Source organism: Acanthaster planci, linkage group LG13 (assembly GCF_054643075.1).
Source record: "Acanthaster planci isolate LZ-2023a linkage group LG13, COTS_SCS, whole genome shotgun sequence".
NCBI classification, from domain to species: domain Eukaryota; kingdom Metazoa; phylum Echinodermata; class Asteroidea; order Valvatida; family Acanthasteridae; genus Acanthaster; species Acanthaster planci.
This window is the reverse complement of record NC_141789.1, coordinates 6,615,069-6,629,119: the sequence shown is the minus strand read 5'-3', so window position 1 is coordinate 6,629,119 and position 14,051 is coordinate 6,615,069. Positions and strand designations below refer to the sequence as shown.

At 43.4% G+C, this 14,051-nt stretch overlaps 1 protein-coding gene across 3 annotated transcripts in view; it reads right to left on the bottom strand.

Moving 5' to 3' along the window:
- Positions 1 to 14,051, bottom strand: part of hps1 (HPS1 biogenesis of lysosomal organelles complex 3 subunit 1) — a 103,271-nt gene that overhangs the window by 18,458 nt on the left and 70,762 nt on the right. For all 3 annotated transcript variants that reach the window (XM_022254424.2, XM_022254423.2, XM_022254425.2), the window contains 3 exons: positions 13,419 to 13,767; positions 11,924 to 12,037; positions 11,332 to 11,411 (listed from right to left, as the gene is read on the bottom strand). In XM_022254424.2, coding sequence (XP_022110116.2) covers positions 11,332 to 11,411; positions 11,924 to 12,037; positions 13,419 to 13,767 — 543 coding nt within the window. The remainder of the gene's footprint in view (positions 1 to 11,331; positions 11,412 to 11,923; positions 12,038 to 13,418; positions 13,768 to 14,051) is intronic.

Below are 14,051 nucleotides of genomic sequence, written 5' to 3'. Positions count from 1 at the left end.
GCAGCTCATAATTGCCCGCCTGGGCACAATAGGCTCTATTCAGGTATTGCACAATGCACATCCACAACAAGGCTTGGAATGCCAACAAAAAATGGCGGCGTACCAATGCACATCCAGAACAAGGCTTGGAATGCCAACAAAAATAGCGGCATACCATTGCTGTGTACCGCACTGCACAAAAGATTCGCAATACAATTGAAAAGACTCTCACAATTCATAGAATCCCCAAGAACAAGAGGGTGTGTAAAGCCTGGATTGTCAAGATTAAACCGGATGTAGGGCATCATTTCAAGGTAAACTAATCTAGTTTGTATGTTTTTAAATGTAGTTTAGAGCTGCCATGCATGAACTTCTGAAGATTCATTGTGCATGTCCGTCATGTATCATGTGTATAATGTACCGGTCGTGGATGGTTTGGTGCATGATTGCTGTAGTCCTCTTTAGCAGTCAGAGTTTCCCTTGAATTTGTCTTATGCAGTGGTACTAGTACCAGACTGCTTTTGTAACACTTAAAATTGATTAAGGTTATTTATTAGAGGAAGAGTTCCATACGGAAAATTCCCAAAATTTACTTAAAAACAGTTGTTTTCAGGCAAGTCTCATAGGTTTGTACACAAAGGCATCAAGTGTTGTCTGTATGGAACTCTTTCCATAATGTGTTGAACCTTTGAACAACTTCAATAATTCCAAGGTGAGTCGGTGCACTCAAGATCAAATTCAAAAACAGAAGCATCCGAGTGCCCCAAACATGACTCGCACAAATCTCAATAGATTCAACCTTAACATTTAAGGCATTCTACAGATTCTGTTGGTGAATGACTCATAATAAATGCTCCTCTTTTCAAACAACAATGCCCATGCTTCATGTTCCCATTTTCTTTTAGCACTGTATTTCAAGGATAGAATTTAAATCAGGGGATAATCGCTGATAACACCTGCATAAAGAGTCATGACCATGAGTACAAGATGAGAATGATTGAGAATAATTTCTTGTGTGTACCTATTCTGCCTCTGATTTTCAGCTGTCTGCTGCTACACATGTGTGTTCAACCCACTTCACTCAAACAGACTTCATCAAAACACTGTCTGAATATACAAGATTGAAGCCAGACGCAGTGCCATCATTGTTTAAGTGGACACAAAGTACTCCAAAATGCAGAAGTCCACGAAGGAGATCATGCAAGTAAGGCTGGCAAAGTAAATTTGACAATGTTGAATTAGGGTTTTACGTGCACATGTATGTTGCACATGGAGTGTTGCATGTGGTAATTTAAACTGTTCCCTTAAAGAATAGAAGGATTCAAATTACTACTATGGTCGTAAGGGAGGATATGGAGCATATCAATTTGTCAAATTGGTGTAGCCCGGTCAGCCTGGTTCTTCTCACATTGAGGGGATCGAAGGGAGGCAAGAGTTACCAGGAGACAGCCCCCACATACAACTGCTTTGTGAAAAATGGGGGAAAACTCACAGGTTTTCAGCAGGTTCAACCCAGCCCCACACTCTAGTCCTTGTTTTTTCAGTCTCCAATATCAAGACATTCGCGTACACCATGGGACAACACAGAAAAGAGTATCAGTGAACATTGTCATGTTATGTTTGACTCTTTATCTGTACTCTTAACACATTACAGGGAATCCACTTTGACTTGTACCTCCAAAGAAGATTCAGCAAACCCTGTTGAAATTCAAGTGACACCGGCAGTCTCTGCTGACCATGACTACAGCTCTCCCCCATTGTCACAAGAGGACAAGTTAGAAGCTGCCCAGTTGGAAATTGAAAGACTTCAGCAACAGGTGCAACAACCGAAGGGAAAAACTTTCTTCCTTGAGAGGTTTTCATCAGATCCTCAAACCATTGCTTTTTACACTGGATTCAAAAACCATGAGACGCTGACATGTGTATTTACAGCACTGCAGCTGACGGCATCATCAATGATCAGATGGACACAAATGCAAGGCATTCTACAAATGTTGATCTTTTTAGAATTGGAATTTTCAGTGACACATCCGTGTCACTTATTGACCAATTTTTCATGTATCTCTGTAGAGTAAGGCAAGGATTTCATGAAAAAGACCTTGTGCTTAGATTTGGTTTCTCGCAATCTTCAATCAGCAGGCTTCTTATAACTTGGTCAAATTGTTTCTATATGATGCTTGGAAGCCTGGAGATTTGGTCTTCTCGACAAACTGTGCCACATTGCTTTAAGGTGACTTTTGCCAAGTGTATGGTGATCTTGGATAGCACAGAAATTAAAGTGCAAACGCCAACCTTAAAACTTCTGAATTCTGAAATCTACTCAAATTACAAAAGCCTTCAAAGGTCTGTTAGGAATCACACCATATAGTGCTGTGTCATTTGTCAGTTCACTGTTTGCAGGTTCAACATCAGACAAGGAAATTACTGTAAGGTCAGGGTTATTGGAATTACTTGAACCATTTGACCATGTTATGGCAGATAAAGGTTTTCTCATTGAAGAATTACACAGTTCTAAACAGGTGTCATTGATCATTCCCCTTTTTAGGACAGAAAGGAAAATTCACTGCAAATGAGGTGTAAAAAACACATGTGATAGCAAGACTGAGACGAATCAAGTAGGGCAGTAAGATGAATCAAGGAATATCATTTGTTTGATGGCATCATACATTTGTCTTTATCAGCTTCTGTCAATCAGATCTGGACAGTTTGCGCTATTTTAACCAATTTCTGTGGACCTTTGTTTTAAATACTTCTGTTCAGCTTTAAGAGTGTACTCGTACATACCTTTTTGATTTGACACGTTCATAAAACTGACAAATATAAATACCAGAGCTCCTGTGAGCAGAGTTCATCACAGTTACAGTTCATTGCGTTATAATTATTAATTAATATCATTAAATTTCTGGTAATGACACCAAGGATTCCTCAACTGAGGGCCCTAGGCACTGTAAGCTGGCAAGCCTTGAAGAAACCTGTAGAGATGAGACAATTAGAAGCACTTGCAGTTTGCGGTATCTACGCTACGTCTGACTTGGAGCAGTCAGCTGACCCAGGCAAGCTTGGTAGTTGAGTGGTTAAGACGTCTGCACTAGTAGTAGTAGTAGTCGTAGTAGTTTTTGGAGCCATCTACCTCGAACTGCACCAGGAACTGAAGCATGCTTCATACTTAATGCTTGTAGCTGCATCAGTGTGCAAGGATGAATTAGTTTGCCACTCTTCACCTAAAAATGAGTTCTAACCATGTTTTTCATACACATCGCATAATGCAATGCAGTCGCATATATATGTTCATGCACACACTGAATGCATGTACAGTACCTATACATATATATGTACATGTACATTCTGAGTGGGCCATATGCACAGTGCACAATAACTTTGTTATCTATTTTGCTTTTTGTTGCGGCTGAGCTTTCCCACGTGCATTCTGTGCATTATCACGATTGGACATGCTGAAAATCCAAGCCAATCAGCTTAGTTTGTTTGGATCAGTTCAGAAGTACCATGTTTGATGATGTTTGGTTCGGCTCTATGGTTCAGCTACAGTACTGGATTACTGTGGCAATTAAAGTCTCTTAAGATTTTGCTTCTGTACATGCCAACCACATCAGGAGACAGATGGAACTCCCAAATGGTTGGTTTGTAGACAGAGGTAAAAGAAATGTTTCCATTAAAACAATGTCAAAGCTTCAATATCATTCTCAGTAAATACAGATGTAGAACTATCTGGAATTCCCATTTTGATGTAAATTGCACTCCTACATTGTTCATGTAGCATTTCTACGACCAATCTCAAATCAGGAATATGGTAAGGGCAAAAACCTCACCATTAAAAATTAACATCTCCCTGAAACATAGTACATCTTGTTATAGTTATTAATTAATATCATTAAATTTCTGGTAATGACACCAAGGATTCCTCAACTGAGGGCCCTAGGCACTGTAAGCTCACAAGCCTTGAAGAAACCTGTAGAGATGAGACAATGAGAAGCACTTGCAGTTTGCGGTACCTATGCTGCTACATCTGACTTGACCAGTCAGCTGACCCAAGCAAGCTTGGTAGTTGAGTGGTTAAGACGTCTGCACTAGCAAGCAAGAGGCAGTTGGCTCTAGTTCAACCCGTGTGAAATTTTTTGCAAGTGTTATTTTATATATGTGCTGGTGTAAGGGCAAAAAGCTGTTATTAAAACACAAATTAACACCTCCCCACAGTCATAGATAGTGAATATTTATTGGTTGCAAATGATCATGTGATATACCACATGTTGGCGATGTTGCAGTCCTAAAAAAGAAAAGAAAAAAAAAAGATAACCTTGATCTTCCCACAGTTGATGTGTCACTTCCAGAGTGTTGTAACTGTGTAACCTTGGGTACAAGGTTGTGTAGCCGCGCTGGTACTACATTACTTAATGTATGAGTAAAGCAGTGAAGGACAGTAAAGCAGCTATTTCTGCTGTTGATACAACTGTATTTTTGTTCCCATTGTTCATTTTTTGACTGGGCCAATTTTGCTGCTTTTCTCTGTAATATTAATGTTAGCAAATGACAGCAGGTTGCCCTCAAAAACATTTTTCTCTTGTTCCAAAGATGAGATAAGAAATTTGATATCAGGAAAGGACAGCAGAGTACAAAGAAAATTTCAGAACATTGTGAATCTGTGTGAATAAGATCACCATAGTTCCAAATTCTGCACTGCAACAGGCATAGCAGGGAGATCAACCGTAACAATTGACACTACTACACTGACAGACACTACTGATGACAGAACTGGACAACTTACTGGAAAATTTCTTCAGAAATACCAAGATAAAAGACGGTACTCCCTATCAATTTGATTTAGATGGATTTGATAACCTTTAACCTTAACACAATTTCAGTGAAATGAAATAAATTACTCTGCAGTAAATCACTCTATAATTTTGCATTTGTAAAATCTACAAAAATGGTATAAAAACAGTTGCCTACCATTTGCCCCCTCAGGTTTATAAAATACCAAGAACCCCTACACAGCAAGCAACAATGAGCCAGTTCGCTATTTCCTGCCCAACAAAAATGTGGGTGAGGTCTACTATTGAATACCTACCCCAAACAGTCGCTAAATATGCAAATTGCTTTGCGTCTGATTCAATTCGCTAAAACTTCTGATCAACTGTAGGGAGCTCTCTAGACCCATGACACATACGGAATGGCTGCCAAGTTTGTCCTTTTCCGGCATTAAAACTGTCTGAGCCAAAAGTGGGGAAGGATGGGAGGGAGCCGACTGTTTGGGGTAGGTATTCAATAGCAGACCTCACCTGCGTTTCTGTGGGGGAGGAGTCTTCTGCTTTCAACCTACCCCAAATAGTTGCTAGATATGCAGAGTAGCACCGAGCCCTTGGAGAGGGGTATGGCGAGGATGCACTACATAATGAGAGTGCCAGAGGAGTATGAAATTGTCCAAACTTTATTGTGGATCCACCAAGTAATGGAGTTGTTATGTCGTTGCAGTGGTTGGCCGCTTTGATGAGGAACCCTTCGGAATCGATGTGGCCAATGTTAGGACCGTTCTGCCATGCGTGGAGTCCTTTTGTAGAACATTGGTGAGGTAGCATGTGGTGAAAGTAGATGGGGTCTTCCAGCATGCTGTCTTGCGTATTTCCTATATAGGTACGCCCCTGAAGTAGGTCTATGATGTGCAAACTGCTCGGATATCATGAGCCCTGATGAGGCGTAGTGTTTTATTGTCCACAGAGTTTGGCCAATCTTGGTTGGCAAAGTTGATAGCCGAAACTGCCCATCTGGCTATAGTGTCTCTGGTTGCAGCTCAGTGAGGTTTTACTGTGGTGATGAAAAGCTTGCAAGTGGTACCCCTGAGTTTTCTAGTTTTGGCTAAGTACCATTTAAGAGTCCGCACTGGGCACCATGGTTTGTCATCGGGAGTCCCAGTGTGTTTGGTAATGTCTGGAGGATGGAAGGAAACTGACTGGTTCTTGGTGAGAAACCTAAGCATTGGGATGAGACGATGTGGCCATCTGTGATGGAAAATGCCTTCAGTTCACTGCCGCGCCGTGAGGTAGTAACTGCCAGCAGGAATGCCAGTTTCACCAATAAGTTGATCAACGATGTGTCGCTGAGAGGCTCAAGGGGAGGACCAGTAAGTAAATGGAGGACAGCTGACAAGTCCCATGAAGGAATTGGTCTCTTAGTTGGGGATGCTCAAGAAACATCCCCCGGAGTAGATGTTTAAGAGCAGTATTGTTGGACACAGTCAAACCATCTGGGAACCCATCGTGTATAGCTGCAATGGCTGACCGGTAGTTACAGACAGTTGAAACCTGGAGATCTGATTTGAACAGGTGCATGAAGAAGTCAGCTACAGGGGTCACAGAAACCTCAGTCAGAGAAAGATCAGGCCCTGAACACTTCGAAGAAAATTTCATAATCTGGAGTCATAGATGCTGTGTGTAGACTGGTGTCGACTCTTTGAGGCCATTTCGGCAGCTTCATCAGAAAGTCCTGCTGATCTGAAGGACTGTTTGACAACAGCCAACAGGTCAGGTGTAGTGACGTCAGGTGAGGGTGAAGCATGCTTGACTTCGGCTGATGTAGCAGATCCGGTCTGTCAGGAAGGATCACCAGTACCCGGACGAGAAGTCTGGTCAGATGCAGGAACCACGGCTGGCGTGGCCAGAAGGGGGCGATGGGAAGGACACAGCAGTGTTCCCTTTCGATCTTGGAGAGAGCTGCCGGTATTAGGGATATTGGAGGGAAAGCATAAGCCAACATCCCTTCCCGATTGATTTGAAGAGTGTTCGTTGCCCAGGCTAGCGGGTAGTAAATTCTGGTGCAGAATACTGGCAGTTGGGCATTCTCCGCCGAGGCAAAAAGATCGACGATAGGGTTTTTCTACTTTGGTGAAGATCTGTTCGACTACACTGGTGTGCAGAGTCCACTCATTGGGATGAACCTTTCCCCGAGAGAGAGCATCTGCTATGGAGTTGTCGACACCAGGAATGTGAGTCACCTGGAGGTCGATGCCATAATCCTGGGCCCAAAGGAATATCTGTCTCATCAGGAAGAATGTGCGCCTCCCTGGCGATTGATGTATGACACCACTGTGGAATGGTCCGGGCGGATGGGGACTCATTTGCCTATGATGCTTGAACGGCAAGCCTTCAGTGCATTGAATACGGCCTGAAGTTCCAGTATATTGATGTGACTAACTTGGAGCTGGAGGTCCCATGTTCCCGATGCTTGAAGTGGCGGTAGGGAGGCTCCCCAGCCCAGATGAGAAGTGTCCAAGGTTATAGTTATTTCCGGGTTTACCTTGGGTAAGGAAACTCCGAGAGAGAGGTGCTCCTTCACTAACCACCACTGAAGATGGTGGCGGATGATGTCTGATATGGGGACCTGGAGATTGATTTAGCCCCATTTTGGCCTATAGAGCGCTAAGAGATGAAGTTGTAGTGGGTGCATGTACAGCTGCCAGAGGGAAATGAGATCCACCATGCTGGCCATCAAGCCAAGGAGATGGAGCCAGATGCAGGCCGGAGAAGACTGCTTGGTAGAGAAGACTTTCACACAGTCAAGAAGATTGTTGATGCGTTTGGTTGTATTATGTCTTGTTGGAGGTCGATAGATGCCTCTAGATACGTTGGGTATTGCATTGGGGTGAGATTTGAGCCGTCGATTTGTGATGTCACAAGTGAGGTGGGTAGAAACCTCTGCTTTGTTGAACAATCTGCCGACGATCAGCCAGTCGTCCAGGTACTGGAACAGCAAGATGTCCCGCTTTTGAAGGTGAGCGGCGACGATCTTTTCAACCCTCAAGAACACCCTCGGTTAGGTGGAGAGGCCGAAGGGGACAGAATGTTGAAATGAAGCCCTTGTTTGCTTGAGATTTGGGAACCGGGCGGATAGCAAGTTTCGGAAGGAGAGAGTAAATCTCGGACAGCAGCGCCTGTCGTTTGTTTTTGCCAGGAGGAACTGAAGTCGGATGGAGGATAAGTACAAACGGAGGGGTGCTCGTGAATTCAAGGGCGTACCCGTAACGAATGGTCGCGAGCACTTAGCTGTCCAATGTGACTTTCTCCGAAGACCCGGCAAAGAGTTGCCCTCCGACGGGTCTGAGATCGGCAGGAGGAGGCAAATCTGAATAGTAAGCAACGCCTACCCCCAGGAGGTCAGGGGTAGCATGGCTCGGTGTTTCTTCCCTTGAAACTCCTCTGGGGTAGCTTAATATAACTGCCCTGACGTGGAGGTCTGAAGGGTCGAGGCGGCGATCATCAGGACGGCGAGGTGGAGCCACCAGTGGAAGGCCACAGAATCTAAGTTTACGTGTTGTGTCAATGCACTTAACTTCAGACTCCATCCTGTTCATGAACTTCCCTGTGAAAAGTTCCTGAAGTCTTGACTTGACTCCCTCCGGGAATGCTCATGGCGTCTAAGGTATTCGATCTGCATGCAGACGTGGCTAAAACGGAGATCCGAACAAACTGCTCAAAGACAGAGTTGACATTCTCATCAAGTCCTCGAAGTGCGACAGCTGCCTGGTCCGGAGTAACTGTTGAATCTTTATCACACGCTCGGGACAAATACTCAGAGAGGATTTCTAAAAATGTGATGCAGCGAAGGCCATGTTGTGAGGCTTTGTCGAGTTTAGCAAGAGTAGACTCGATGAAACACTTGTCTTTAAATGGAGACTTTCCTGTAGGCTTGTGAGCATCAGAGGAAAGTTTATTTTTAGCCTCTGTTGGAATCTCAAGGACAGAGAGAAAGTTGTCAAAGTCCTCCCTAGCAAACTGGAAATAAGTTGAGGCCCTAGGCGGGTATGGACGCCATTGTTTGGTACCGGGGAGAACTTTAAACATCTCGGCGCATGAGCGGTCAAGTGGAAGTTCAGGAAAAATTGGCGTTGATGCCTCCAACCTAGCGGGGTGGCCCTTGAAGGAAGCATGTGGAGCGGCCTCAGCTGTAGATTGATTAAAAGGCAGGCCTAATATATGGATCATATTCTTCTGAAGAAGACAGAGCCGTGCCTCAGGAGGGTTAAGATTGGCTGCATAGGAGATATCCTTATCTTCAGAGGACGTATCCCATTCCATCCGGAGTTGATCCGAAGAAGGAGGAATGTCATCATGTCTTATTGGGTGGCCAGGGACTGGAGCAGGAGGCGAGCTGTAGTCTGTGCTGGAACCTGGATAAGTTGAAGGGACGAAACCATTATATGAAGATCAGATCGCCGATGAATGCAGGTTTGGATGCGAATGCTGAATCTTGAAGATCTGGGTGTCGATGTGGATCCGGGTGTGGATTACGTTGCGCCAGCAAAGGGTTTGGATCTCGGGCCGTCACCGCGGGAGCAGGATTGGGCTCTAGAGGGCTGGCTATAGAAGAGAGCTTCTCCAAGAGCATGCAGACCGCTGACATTCTGTGAGGAGTGAGACTTCTTACGCTTAGAATGTTTGCATTTCTTGCATACGGGAGAACTGGTTGTAGAGCCAGCAGTCGACGGCTGTTGGGCTGGGGCATCGGAGGCGTGCCCAGACTGCAGTTAAGATACAGCAGGAGAGGGCTGGTGAATTGCAGAGGTAGAAGCAGTCTTCCCATAAAGGCCCAGAAGGTATCTGGAAGACAGAGTGACAGACGCGGGTCGAAAGCCCTGACGGCGCAGGAGGCCGGTGGGCTCTGTTGTCCCAAGCGTGGGTGGTGGTGAGCCCGCATGGCCCGGTATTGTCTCTGCAGGTACCGCACTGGGGAGCAGCATTGTGTTAGTCCGTGGAGTGTCAGCATCTTTGTCACAGCTGGGTGCCCCGGTTGAAAGGGTGTCTGAAGACAATGGCATCAGGGGTGATGCGGCTGGTGTAGCTAGCGTTGGTGGCGTGAGGCCCCTCTGGCGCATAGACTTGTGAGCCATGCCGATGTCGGGTGTTGCCCATGGCAGCTTGTTGTCAGCCCGTGTCACCCATTCAGAATGCTTAGGAACTGGGATGCAGAAATGTTGTGCCCAGACCCAGCAAGCGGGGTAAAAGTTCAACCCCAAGTGCAGTGCCACTCTGCACTATCGTTGACTGCGATGCTTCGGTGTTACGTCGAGCATCGATATTGCACACACTGCAGCTCAGGCCCTTGAAGCATGGCGTAGGCTAACCCTGAACTGAACCAAAGATGGTATTGCCAGCAGGGATTAGCTGTGGGATCACAAGTTTAGCTAGATGCCACTCGATCCTCCGCAGACCAACTTCTGTCAGTCTATAGGGGAGTGTAAGGTCGCAGAATTCGGAACACTCGTACTTCCTCGTGAACCCCACCAAACCCAGGGTCGCTCCATTGACCCTATAAATATACCAAGGAAAGAGGGGGACCGCGGTATTAGATCGCTTGCACCACCTTGTGGACCCCCAACAATCCCAGGGTCGCCCCGTTGACCCTATGTATTGCTTGGTAGTAATAGCGTAGAGTCAATAATCTATAAAATGCGTACATGAGGAGAGAAAATATACCACCAAAACAAGAAAATATACACATTAACTCAGAAATATAGAATGTACATTTATTACAATACGTTACGGTTTGATCAGAATATCACAAACGTGTGGAGCGAAATGGAAACTTGATAAACCCGAAGATGTCAAAAAGACAAATCCGTTTAGAATCACGCTAAGGAAAAGAAGAACAAACATGGCAGCCATTCCGCTATGCGTCATGGGACTTGAGGGCGCACTACGGTTGATCAGCAATTTTAGGGAATTGAATCAGACGCAACGGAATTTGCATATTTAGTGACTGTTTAGGGTAGGTTGAAAGCAGAAGACTCAATAAAATAAGGTGACTGGGTAGCAAAGCATGTATGGGACTCTGACCAGGGCTGTGCCAACAGGGAAAGACCTTGAACACACTTCATTTTGGGCATGCAGTGTTGGATTAATGCCAAACTGGCTCACTGAATAACAGTCCATCCTTCGGCTAAGTTTAACCACTTGTGGCTGGTATTATTTTGGGCCAAAAATTTCAAAGTTTGGTAAGAAAACAGAAAAATATATAGTTTGATGTTGAAATGGTGCAATAACATGTTTGAATGTCAATAGATGAGTCAAGGCATGCTTTATGTTTGAACCTGTCAGCCATGTCTGTGTGTACAGATATCCAGATCATGTTGCACCCTGTGGAGCAAAGTGAAAGGGCACTACACATAGATGTATGGTATTTATCAATGATTTCCATAAGCAAAATGAAATTACACCATGAGTCATGTACACGATGATTTTGCATCTACCTTACTGAAGGACATCGTAAGATTGTTTGTGCATTTCACAACTTTTTCCAAATCCTCCATTTTTGCACTGAGATTTTTAATAGCGGTAGTTTACTCACTTGAAAAAGGTTCCAGTCAGAATACCAGGAAGGTCTGTATGTTCCATTTTTATTGGCCGCTGAGCTGCTACTAATTTGCCCTGAAAGAAAATCATCAGCAAAGCTCCCATCAGTCTTTCATAATTCACTACTGGCTCGACAGAATTTATTTTATTTTTTGAATCACTTTTTCACCGTGCTTCACAAGGTGAATTAAAAATACAAAAATAACCATCATTACATATACATTAATGCCAGAACAGACTTAAAGGCCAATGGCCAGAGACTGTTGTCCTTTAAAGCAAAGAACAGATGTCAACTACCCAGCCAGCTCATAGCCCTGCTTCAACTCCCCTTGAATTTCTTAACCTGCATTGTAGGTGCTCATGGGCAAGACACTTGACATTCATATGACTCCTCATGGGTACCAATAATGACCGGAGAAGAGGTCATATCCCAAGCCAATTTCCTGTAATACAACTACATCCGTCAACCAGTGAAGTACATGTGCTAAGCCCTAGAAAAAAGATTCAGACATAGCTGAACTCGCAATGGACTTGTATCCCATGCAAGGGGAAGAAAATATTTTCTTTGCAAACCAGAACAAACTTACTGTGACATCTTCAAAGTAGAGGTAATATGTGAAGTAGAAATCTCCATGTCTTACTGCTGCAGTGTAATAGCCCTGCATCAGATAGTCATGCATCATGGGAACTATGCTCCACACCTTCATAAAGAAAATTGACAATTAATAATAACTGACTTATTCACTGACCAAAATAAAAAACCTTTATTGAAGATTGTCATGCTCATGTCATATTAACTGCCTCTTCAACCAACTATGGTTTACAACTTTCTATAATCTATGTGTGCCTCAAAGTCAAGTAGTGGCACATGCAAACGTACTGCCACCTCAGGAACAGTTTCTTTCCATTTGAGCTAACCATGTGGTGACACATTTCATTCATAGGTGATAAATGAGGATACAGTTTGGTATGTATGAGAGATGTTCTGGACTCACATGAACTCTCTTACTACACTTTTAGCTTTAATTCTTGGTTGAACATTTTCCCAACATTCTCATTTTGGCAAAAAGCAGAAAAGTATGCCAGCTGCTATTTTAAAGGGTAACAGAAATTGAAAGCATTTAGTTCACGTGAAGTATTTAGAATAATTTAATAAATACGTGACCATTTCAAAAACATCATAAATTTAATGTTTACCCCATTAATTGTGACCCCAAAATGAATAAAAAGATCCCGAGTTTCCCCGCCCACAGGCTGATTGGATGACGTCAACGCCAGAACGCATCTATGGACAGTGTACGCGTACAGTACGTAATGCACAATACATGCAGTATCACACGCTTGCAAAAGACCATGTTGTGTTTGACGTAGCTTGGCCCACAGGCAAACACTGTCTCAGTTTAAGAAATACACATTAGGACTGGGTCTTTTAATTTCTACCTTGAACTGAGACAGTATTCGCCTGTGGGCCAAGCTACATTAAACACAACATGGTCTATTGTAAGCATGCGATACTGCCATTAACATGCACGTGCCTTATGTACATGTACACTGTGCATGTGCTGGGGATGACGTCATCCAATCAGCCTTGGAACGCGAACCGCCAAAAGGGGATTTTTTGTGGATAGGGAAATGCAGGATCTTTTGATTCATTTGGAGGTCACAGTTAATCAGGAAAACATTACCTTTATGATGTCTTTGAAATTGGTTACGTATTCAATGTTATTTTGAAATACTTCATAAAAAATAAATACTTTCGATTTCTGTTACCCTTTAATCTGCCTGTGACTGTAATTTGGCTTATATACATGTCTACCATAATTCGAAAAGTTTGTGAAAACATTTGGTTGATTAAATATTAAAATTGTCTTAAAATATGATTTTTTCATTCTATTTGATGTGCTTGGCATTTGTAATACTACAGCCTGCCCTTGTGAAATCTTTACTTGACATGTGACTTTCACAAAAGGGTTAATAGTACATGTAATGCAAAAGGTCCAACCCCATATTTTTGATGACTGTAATTGTTCTGACCTTCATAGAAAAGCAGCTAATGTGTGGTGACTGCAAAGCTTTACAAACCTTTTCTTTGACCAATGCAGCAGAGTCCTGGCCCCTATTCTCTTTATTCAATAGACCTAATGTTCCCAAAGAGGGTGCTGTAATCTGATCTGTCTTCCTATCAACATGGACAAAATGCACAAGACCAGGGAAATCCTCCAAGTAGGTGGTCATGGTAATATTGCGCTGTGCCTTGATGCTCAAGTATTGCTGGTAGTGAAACAAGCTCTCCCGCAGTAGTTGTTGGGATTCTTTAATGGTTTCTGCATACTTCTTGGATACACCTTCAGGGCTTGACTTGACGTTGAAATAACGGGCTTTGAAGATTACTTTAAGAATACGCATCATCTCTGACAAAGCTGCTTCCAACCTGAAAATCAAAAGTGGAATAGATTTCAACAGACAGGAAATGATAACTAAAAAGGGTATTTCAGCTGAGTATATACATGTACATCTAAGAATTTGAGAATATTCAATTTTTCAAATGTACTTCTTATTTGTGTGTCGGTGTGACTGGACGTTTCAGTGACATTGTCTCTGTTCTCATTTTTTTAAAAACCTTTTTAGGGATCATTACTGCTCCTGTGCATCCACTATATGTTTATATCATGCAACCTGTGCTGATGAGGTTGACATTTGTATTAATTTCATTGG